Here is a 10,370-nt window from a genome sequence, read left to right on the forward strand (position 1 = left end):
TCAGCCTGGCAAGGCTCCTGGGCTCAGCATCCTGGGCACATCCTGGAAGCTCCTCTCAGTGGGCCGTGCTGGGGCGGCTCCTCCGCAGGGGCCGTGAGCTCCGCTTCTGTAGTCTGCGCTTGTAGGTAGAGGCTGGGGTGAAAGGGAGATGGAAACATCTGGGTGAACCCTGGGAAGAAAGTGGGCCAGCCCAGCCTCTCCCCGTCCTGACCCTTCTCCGCTGGCTCCCCTCCTTGCAGAAACCGTGGGCTCTGGAAGGCAGCCTGAGGCTTTACCCACTTCTTGGTTTTGACTTTTCTTGGAACCACCTTGGGCTAAGGGGCTTCGGGGCTGGTGTTGAAAAGGAAAGTGGGCCACCTGCTTTCATCGTCACCTTCTCAGTGCAAGTGAGCCCTCCCTGGGGGCAGCGGACATCTGTGATTGAGCCCACGGATGGTGCAGACAGCGGGGGGCAGGGAGGAGGATGTGTTGGCAGCATCTAACGCTGTGTGGGGCGATGCTCACGGTCTGTGCAGGTGATCCGAGGGTCCTCCCAGTGCCCGCTGGGCTGGCACCGGATGGTGGGCACATGGCGCTGGACAAAGCCCTCGGTGCACTGGTACCGCACCAGGGAATTGATCTCGTACCGGTCCTTCTTCTGCCCGAAGATCCTGGCGTGCTCCACCATGGGGGGCTCTCCGCAGGCCACTGAGGGGCAAACACCCTTCAGAAAGGGCTCTGAGAGGGTCTCCCGTGATGCCCCATGCTGGTCATGAGCAAGTATGGCCCCCTCTGGCTGTGAGGAGATGGGCTCAGAGCCCAAGGAAGGGGCACGGAGCCTGAACACCCAGCAGTGAGCCCTGACTGCTGGGGAAGGGGTGCTTTCATGCCGCACTAAGAATCTGGAAAACACTGGTTCTAACATTTGGGTTCCTCGATGATTTAGAGCAGCAGTAAGGGAATAAAAGGGAGAAAGGTTGGGAAAGAGGGCGAGAGCTGGGCAGACTGTCTGTGACTTCTCTATGAAAACAGTGATGAGGGGAAAGTGGGAACTAAACGAGGCCTCGGGGGCAAGGGAGGGGAACGAGGCCAGGAGCGGGAACAGGTCGGGGAGTGTCCTACCCGCACCTAGGTGTCCACAGACTTAAAGCTGATGATCAAGGCTGACAACTCAGACTCTGCGACTGACGGGCTTGGGAACCCCAGAGAGGGAGGCTCCCAACCTATGTGTGATTGTGGGTGACTTTCTGTGCTGATATCCAAGGCACCGTATGTGTGGAGGGGGTCTGTCCTCCTGTGACCTTCACCCTCTTCCTGTCCCTAGTGGGCTGGCCCTTTCCATCAGCTCTGGGATGCTGGCATTGGGAGTGGCCCCCCAGGTCAGCTCCAATCTGCTAGTTGGTCGGGTGAGGTGACCTCAACAGCCAGGAGTCCGGGTGACTCGCCCCAGGTCACACAGCAGAAGCCTGGAGTCTTGATTCTCTCCACGCTGCTTATCCCTCCCAGGCTGTTGCTTACCTGTGCCCTTTTTACACGTGAAGGGCAGCTGGTAATTGCAGGGAACGTCATTCCACTCGCCCTTCTCATGCCAGATCATCACCACGCAGTCCTCCCCAGTGGCAAAGAAGTTGTCCGGCTGGTTGGGGCGCCAGTTCTCAAATTGCTGTGGGTGGGAGTGGGGAAGGGGTGAGGAGGGGGCAGCCGCAGTACAGCTTGGCCGGACCCCTGCTCTCCCTCTGCATCAAGCCCCTTCCTGGCGGGGGCGCAAAGACTGCTGGGAGTCTGGTCAGGGCTGTCCCAGGTGCCACGGAACCCACGGGCCCTCCAAAGAACTGCTCACACCACCTGGCTGTGGTCCTTGCCAGGAACTCAGAGCCCCCAGGACTCACAGTCCCTGTTAATGAGCTGACAACACTCTCCTCTTCCATATGGGCCAATGGGGCTCGTCACCCAGGCTGCCTGCTTGGGCAGGACTGGGAGGTAGAGATATGGCTCGCAAGTCCAGACTCTGCCATCTCAGGCTTCTCCCTCTAGCCTGACTCAGGGACAAACAAGTCCCCTTTCCTCTAATGTAACTGCTCCCCTCCCCCATGACCCTGTTCATATTCACCTCTTCCGGGGAGCCTTCCCTGAGGTCCTTTGCTGACCTCCATCATTTACTATGTGTACTGTTCAGCTGGCAACTATGTTGCTTTCTATCTGTCTGTCTGTCTCCTTGAGTGGACTCGAGTCCTCTGTGGGCAAGGAACCACTCTAAAGCTTCCACGTTCCCTCTCGGTGGTTTGCCTTCATTCATTCATTGCCTTCCTCATCCCTCACCCTTCCTTTCATGCCATTATTCAGTTGTGCAGCCCTGGCCTGGTCTCTAAAGGGACAAGAACGAGACACAATCTCTGATCTCAGGGCTCCCAGTCCAGCAGCTGCTCAGTGAATGTTTGCATGTGATTTGAATGTGTCTCTCTCTGGGGGTCTTTATTCATCTCCTCTGGGCCGCCAACTATCCCGGGTGCCCCCAGCAGAACTCACCAAGGAGTGTCCATCTGACCAGCGGAAGTCTCCTTCGATGGTCTTGTCATTCAGGCCGATCCACTGATAGTCCTGAGCATTGTCTGGAGAGAGGACGTGGGTATGGGGCGCCCTGAAGGTGTCTGAGAAACTTGAGCTCGTAGAGACAGAGGGGATGGAGGGGTGGCAGGAGCTGGGTGGGCTCCTAGGAGCGTGACACCTGCCTCCACGGTCCTGACAAGGGTCTTAGCACCTGCATGTTTGGAGTGCATTTGGACCATCTCCCTGAGCTGACATGGACTGGTGACAGGCTCGGGGTTAATCCAGGGCTGACTCTGACAGACAGTGGGCTGTCCTGGGTGCAGCCAGAGCCGTTGGCCCCTCAGGCGGCGGAAATGCCCTTCCCTCCCTCCCTGCCCCCGACCCCTGCTGCCTCACTGGGCCCAAGTCCGCTGACTGCTGTCAAGGGAGATCCTTCGCCCACGTGACCGTTCTCCGTTTGGGCCCCTGAGGCCCGGTGCACTCACTGTTGACAAATTCCTGCTCCTCAGGGGTGACGATGCTGCTCAGGTGTGACTGCTGCTTCCGGCACTGGCCCTCGGCGTCCACCCAGGTCGCCCGGTCGGGGAAGTGGCGGTAACAGTGGCCCTGGAACTTGGTCCAGCCCTTCTCACACAGCTTCTGGTCTGCAACACAGGTCAGGGGCTTGAGGAGAGGGCCTGGAGGCCGAATGCGGATGGCGTCTGCTGCCAGTCTCAGGGCAGGGATTCCTGCATTCACCCTGCCTTCCATGTTGCTCCCCAAAGGAAGGGAGAGGCCCGACTGGATCGGGGCTCAAGTTGGAAGACAAGAGGCCTGGCCCTGCCCCCTCCTCCCCCAGGAACCTCTGGGAAATGCCAGGGACTCTTTCTTTTCCTGATATTGCCTCCCACCCCCAAAGCTTTTCTCCTGTTGAAGTCTGCTCTGCAGGGCTGGCAGAGCTCAGCAGCCAGGTAAAAAGAGATGGGAAGGTAGGAGGTGTTGAGGCTTAAGGAAAAACATGGCTCAGAGGCTGTGAGGGGCTCCAGGGAGAGAGGGAGCTGTGGGGAAGTGTGTGAAGGGGGCAGCAGCAGGCGGTGCTGGGGGCATGAAATGGAAACTTGGGTGGGGACAGAGGAGCAGAAATGTCTGCTTTGGGTCCAAAGAAGACACAGAGCTCTAAGTCTATCCTATCAGAGCACACGATACTGCCTCAGGGTCCACGACCCAGGGACCCTGGCTTTTCATTCTATTTCTTGGTGGCAGATGGGAAGAGGGGAAGGGCTTCTCTCCTCCCAAGCCTACATTGGTAATGGATTCTGAGTCCAGCAGAAGGCACTGATGTGGAGCTTTTGGAGCAGAGCCTAGAGGGACAGACAGAGGCAGGTGGTGCTGGAACTGGCCCCTTCAGGCTTGGGAAAGCCATTAGGAGTGTGTCTTCCCAACTCGGCCTTTATTTTTTTATTTTATTTTATTTTATTAATTTATTTATTTAACTATTTTTGGCCGCTCTGTGCGGCATGCGGGATCTTAGTTCCCTGACCAGGGACTAAACTCATGCCCCCTGCAGTGGAAGCGTGGAGTCTTAACCACTGGACCGTCAGGGAAGTCCCCAGCTCGGCCTCTAGTGACATTACATTGGTAGCTTTAACTGGCCCTCGTGAGAGCGTTATACCCCAGAAATTGGCAGAGGCTACAAATCAGGGATCTTCCTTCCTCTCTGAGAGTCAGTTGTTAAACACCTGCCAGCACGGTACGGGACAGAGGGAATTCCACGACCCTCTTTTCTTTCTTCCCCTGGTGCCTCACAGGTGAAGGGCTGTCCCTAGCGCCCCGGGGCCATGAACCCCTCAGGCTGTATGGCAGTCTCCCTGGTCTGGCTGTTCCAGGAAGAAAGGACCAGTACCTGAAGGGAAGGATGCTTAAGCTGAAGGGGTGGATGCTTGGCAGGGTTGGAAGACAGACACTTGGGAAGAGCAGAGAGAGAGAAGGGTTTGAGGCCAGCAGCCTTTGAAGAAAGAGGCAGAGCAGCAGGAAGGCTTAAAAGCATGCTGCCAATGCCTTCCCCAAGGGTTTGGAAAGAAAGGCAGAGAGACTTCAGAGGTAGCTGAGCACCTGAGGCGGCCAGAGACATGTCATCCCAGGGCTGATTGTGGGGTCCATTTTTGGGCCACCTGAGTGCCTGAGGGCTGAGTTGGGTGGGCAAAGCTGGAGGCAGCAGCTGTGCTGGGAGGGACCAGGGCCGTGCAGGATGGAGGCTCTGGGGAAACAGCAACACAATTCCAGGAAGGCTGCAAGAAGGAGCAGGGCCAGAGCCATGGCTTGAAGCACCCTTGGGGTGGTGAGCGCTCAGGATTGGAGTAGGAGAAGAGATGCAGCCCTGCTCAGTTGGGCGCCCAGGCCCAGGGCCCGGTCTGCGGGCTCTGGCACCCTCTCTCTGCTCCATCAGAGTGCAGAGCCCTCTGCGGGCCTGGCCTCCACTCCAGCAGGGCACTTCCTCTCCCAGTCTGACACCCAAGAGCTGTTGTCTGCGTGGACATTCCATGCCCTTCTCCCTGTGGCAAATATTCTGGCACCCTGGGGAGGAAATCCTTGTAACTCTCCACTCCCACCCCAGACAAGACCCCATGCACCAATTTCTTGGAGTCTTGGGGTGAAGGTGGAGAATGGGAGGCTGCAGGGAAGGAGGGTCCAGGCCAAGTCTTTTCTTCCAGAAGTTCCCCCACCAGTCTGTAACCTTGGCAGTGCCTCCAAGGAACATGCAATCCAAAACTACCTTCCCACTCTGATTAGGAGTTTCAGTTGCTGTCTGGAAGTTTCTGGGATGTCTAAATTGAGAGTTCATTGAAAATGGTTTTGAGCCCCTAAACACTTCCAGTTCTGCACGGACCATTGCTACTAGCAACTGCAAGCTCCACCTCCCCATTTCTGAGACGGGGTGGCCCTGAGATGGGGAGACTAGGAAACACTGAAGGTGAGCGGGCTGTGGGCTCAGTCTGGCCTCAGGAAGTTCGTGGCCCACAGCTCCCCTTGGCAGGGCCTGGCCCAGGTGCAGAAACTGAGGGGTTGGCAAGGCCCAAGAGAGGAAGCTCAGAGCCCTTGCAGCGAGGCTCTGTTCTCTCTGGCCAGCCTTTTGCCTTGCACAAGGGAGGGAGCAAGGAAGCGTGGACCGGAGTGGCACTGACGTGGCAGCTGTCACGGTGGCAATGAGGACAAGGTGACATGCAGCTGTCCTTGTGCATGCATGACTTGAGCATGCTGGTGACACAGGAGCTCTCAGACAGACAGACCATAGCTCTTGCCAGAGAAGAAGAGGAAGGCAGCTTGACCAGTGTGGCACGGTGGCTCCCAAGGCCATGGAGGGGCCACAGAGGTCCCGTGGGCAATACGGCAGGCAGACACATGCCCGTGGCCATGCTGGGAAGATCCGGGGCTCTCATCCGCAGCAAGAACCAATGACTCCCACCCATAGTGTCCTTCAAGACAAATGCATGGAATTGGCCCTGTCTTCTTAGTCTGATGCATGCACCAACTTTGCTGGTGGCATCTGGAAGCCCTGGAGCAGGTTAGTGTTTGAAAGGTCCCCCAGAGCCCCACCTTCCAAAGTGCAGGCTGGCCCAGCCTGCATGTCTCTTCTGCAGTCAGATCAGCCAGTGCCCCAGAGGAGGGTTTCCGCAGGGAACAAGAAGAGAAGGAGTGAGAGTGAGTGGGGCCGACTTCTCACTTGTGGCCCCTGAAGTGGCTGTCTGGATGGATCTTGGGGGCCCCACAGGGCCTAGAACCTGTGGTTAGCAGGGAAGGATGAGGGAGGAAGAGGGGGTGCAGCAGTTAGTAACATTAGCTGAAGCCGAGACGGTCGTACCGATCTCACACAGGTCCCCTTGGTAGCTGGGAAGGCATAAGCATGTGAAAGAGTCGATGGCGTCCACGCAGGTGGCTCCATTCAGACAAGGGCTTGAGAGGCACTCGTCAATGTCTGCAAGAAACCAAGGGCCACCATTAGGACTCCTGCCGGCAACTCCAGCTCCACAATTGCACTGCAGCTTCTTTATGGGTGGCCAGCCCTGCTGCTCTCCAGAGCCCTGGATTTCCTAAGAACTGTTGCTGCTGCTGCTGCTGCCGCCATCTTGGAGAGCTGAGCCAAAGATCCAACAAGGGTTTTCTTGGATGTGTGTGGTTCTGGATGGGCAAGCTTGGAGCATGGGAGCCAGGTTTCCCAGTGGGTGAAGGGATCTGCTGCTTCTGAGGGCAAATGCCTACTGTGAGAGTGAGCTTGGAGTTCCTCCAGGACGTCTTCTCTTGTGAATATTTCAAGAGGCCTTGAGGATTGAATTGGCTCTCAAACATGGTGGTGCGCAAGGACACTGGAATTCCAGTTCTTGAAGCGTGTTTAGAGCTCTTTCTTTTCCTAGCTTCTTCTGTAGTTATGAACCAAGGAAAGAGGACAAGGCCGTGCAGTACTAGAACAAACAAGCTAGAAGTGGTTCACAGAGTATAGGATCGTGAGAAAATGGCAGTGTGGGATATCCGCATGAGATTGTTAGATTTTTTTTTTTTTTGGTTGCAGACACCTTCTTTGTCTTCAGTAAATTAGATTCTAGAGTATCTTATAAAGGTGAAGCCAACATTGTTATCTTGGGGGGAGGGACAGAGACCCAGCCTAATATTTCCCCATGTAATCTCCTTCCAGTTTAAGGCCTCAGAACATGGACATCTCCAATGAGTCATGATTTCTGGAAGGGCTGCATCCTGGCCAGTGGGAGACCAGTGTTTGAAGCCAGTGAGGCACTTAGTAAGTGGCCACCCACCAGCACCAGCCTGGGATACTGTCAGGTCCCCATCAGCCTCTGCTCCCCAGAAGACTCTTCTTTCCTTCTGTTCTTCTGGTCCAGGATGTTCTTTGTGATCCAACTTCTTTGTGGGACTTACATTGGTAAGTCATTGGCCTTTGCCTCAAATTTTCATCCGTTAGCCAAGGTGAGAACTGAAACTCCTAACCTGGTCTTTCTGCACTTTCAGAGAAGCCAGAGACCTAGAGGATCCTTCTACTCTCTTTGTATTCGTTCTCCAAAAACACCGGCTGGGTTACTTCCTCTGGGAACATTATAAAAGGTATTGTGAAGCTCCTCTTCCCAGGGGATTAATAAAATTCTGGCATGAAAGGGTTCCACTGGCTTATGGGGGCAGCGTGATATGTACAGCTATGTTCATACAACCTTCAGGACCTGGCGTGTCTGTGGGTGGTCTCCATGTAGGCAGCTCCCTAAATATGTTCCAGGACTTAGTTCTTACCTCTCATAAGAACTGACTAGATCTTAACGTCAATCCTCTGATAAGAAGATAAAAGCACTTTCTTCTGGATCCTTTTCACTAGTGCATAGCCGATGTTATCTAGACCAGAGCTGGGTTTGTGCAATGGGAGGCCTGAAAATCTCAAGTCCTCAGGTATGTCTCTCTTCCCACGAAGTTCTTGACTTTATTTCACGGAGTGTCCACCATGGGCTAGAAACCAACAGTTCCAAGTTTGAAACTGTTCCAAGCAAAACCAAAATGCATGGAGGAACGGACTGAAATCCCAGCATGCACTTGGATTCCCAGCATGCACCAGGATTCCCAGCAGCAGCAGTAGCAGCAATAGGTCAGGCCGGTGGGCGGAAGCTGGGGGAGGTTCTCCTGCTTCAGAAAAGCTACTGTTGTCTTTCGTCCACTAGCGTCATTATGGAAGATGGGAAGCACTGGGCAAGGGGGTATTAAGCAAATGTAGGCGCTAAAGCAGTTGTACAGAGCAGGGGACAGGAGTGGCCCATGGGGAGAAGAGCCAGACATCAACCCTGGGGCCTCTGGCCAACCCATGCGGGAGAGGGCGGGAGGGCGGAGGCCCCGAGGGAGGTCAGGCCAGGTAGCTTCCAGTGGTCCCAGAAGCTTATTTCACATCACTCGCCCCCACAAGGCGGCCTGAGGACTAGGACAGTTTTCCTTTGGTGTTTGGCCAGGGCACAGGATCTGAGAAGGCTGCAGGGACTGAAACTCAAGGAACCAGGTTCCCGGGCTCAGAAGCTGTTTTATGCAGGGCCCTGGATTCACAGATGAGGAGGAAAGGAAGGGCCATAATCCTGAAGACCAGAGAGCCTGTGAGTGGCTCTGGAGCAGCTTAGAGAGGGCTTCAACAGTAGGGAGAGGGCTGAGCATCCTGTGTGGGGCCTTCTCAGGCTTGTGGTGCATCCTCTCCCCTTCCACTGGCTGGAAGAGCCACTCTGCCCCTGATTTGCCCACCTCTTTCTGTGAAGGCAATTGGAACATTGCTTGTCTTCTGGAACCATGAGAAGAGTTGGGCTGGGCCCTGCTGTACTTTGGGTACCCCAGACAAGGTGACATCAGATGGAGGACAGGAAGGGCTTTGGGCAACAGGCAGACTGTATGAAAGAAGAGAGGAAAGAGAGGGAGCCAATATCTCCCCAAAATCTTCTCTGAGCCAGACACTATGTCTCACACACACTTATCCTCCCAGCGGCCCTATGGCATGGACGTCGCTGGGCCATTTTACAGATAAGAAAACAAATGAAGTGACCTGCCCATGCTGGTAAGTGGGGGAGACAGATTGGAGAAGGTGGAGGAGAGAATTAGACCATGAGGATGAAAGCTGGGCCTCTATTCCACATGGAGAGAGAGAGAGAGAGAGAGACACTGGAGTCCTGGATCTCAGCATCTCATTACCATTTCTGCTGCCCCAGCCAAGGGCTCACCAGTCATCACTAAGCAGGGACTTTGAGTCCTCTTCTCTCTACTCTAACCAAACGGGATGGTTTGTTCCTGAACAAGGTCCTCTAGTGATATCTCTAACTTAAGGGAGAAAATAACTGAGAACCCTGGTAAAGGTGAGGGTTCTGAGTTGGAGACCACAGGTCTCCACCCTGAAGGGGTCTTGTCCAGCTGTTGCCTGGGTCAGAGCCCAGGATCTCCAAGTTAGAGCTTATTTCGTTCATAGAAAAGGTTGAATGAAGTGACAGTAGGCGCTTTTACTCAAGTGATACCCAACCAAAGGGGTTGCCACTCGTAAATAGCATGGTATGAATGGTACCCCTCAAGTTGTTCTGTGTACAACCTGTGCAGCTGTATGTACTGACCCTGGACATGACTTTCCTGGACAAGGATAGGGGGAAAATCTCCTCAAGAAGCACAGAGACAATTTCTTAGCTCAGCAGATGCTCTGCACCCTGCAAAGACCTAGGATCAATCAGGATGAACAGAATTGAATACGTACACTCACTTTCTGGTGTATCACAATCGACAGAAGGATTACAAGAGCATATTTACCAGTTCCAATTTGCTTTAAAAACAAACATGATTAGATTAAAAGTATGTTATAGTTATTTATACTATCAAGTTGTTTATATTTTTAAAGTTTGATCTTGAATGTAACTTTAATATCCTGCTAAATTCAATTAGTTGCCTGCTAAAATCTGCCCATGGACTTCTTGGTTAAGTCAAGAAGGTGTAATTTGTATTTTCACTTGTAACCCTGTATTTTCACTTGCTTGGAAAGCACTTCCCCCCACCTCCCAGGGATAAGGTGTCACTGGAATTCAAACATCACCCCACTAGGGGGAGAGACAGAGTCAGGTCATAGATCAGAACCCCAAGTCCACAAAGTAAAAGATGTCAGTTAAACAGAAAAGAGGCTGATTAAATTTTAAGTTCATGCCCTTCTAACCAAGGAGTTTAGAGAAATCCAGGCAATGCCAGTGATTCCTGGGAAATTGGATGTGAGATCTCTCAAATTTAGCTGCCCATTAGAATCACTGTGGTAGTTAATCTTTAGATTAAAAAGAATTACCACCAGCACCAGAGTCGTCCCCCCCCACCCCCCC

General features: G+C 54.0%; 1 protein-coding gene across 1 annotated transcript in view; it reads right to left on the reverse strand.

Moving 5' to 3' along the window:
- Positions 1-55: 55 nt before the first annotated feature.
- Positions 56-10,370, reverse strand: part of ACAN (aggrecan) — a 35,473-nt gene continuing 25,158 nt past the window's right edge. Inside the window, exons 12-17 of the mRNA XM_024766481.1 lie at positions 6,365-6,478; positions 3,012-3,170; positions 2,506-2,588; positions 1,498-1,642; positions 505-687; positions 56-132 (exon numbers count right to left, since the gene is read on the reverse strand). Coding sequence (XP_024622249.1) covers positions 56-132; positions 505-687; positions 1,498-1,642; positions 2,506-2,588; positions 3,012-3,170; positions 6,365-6,478 — 761 coding nt within the window. The remainder of the gene's footprint in view (positions 133-504; positions 688-1,497; positions 1,643-2,505; positions 2,589-3,011; positions 3,171-6,364; positions 6,479-10,370) is intronic.

Source organism: Neophocaena asiaeorientalis, unplaced genomic scaffold, assembly GCF_003031525.2.
Source record: "Neophocaena asiaeorientalis asiaeorientalis breed wild unplaced genomic scaffold, Neophocaena_asiaeorientalis_V1.1 scaffold346, whole genome shotgun sequence".
NCBI classification, from domain to species: Eukaryota; Metazoa; Chordata; class Mammalia; order Artiodactyla; family Phocoenidae; genus Neophocaena; species Neophocaena asiaeorientalis.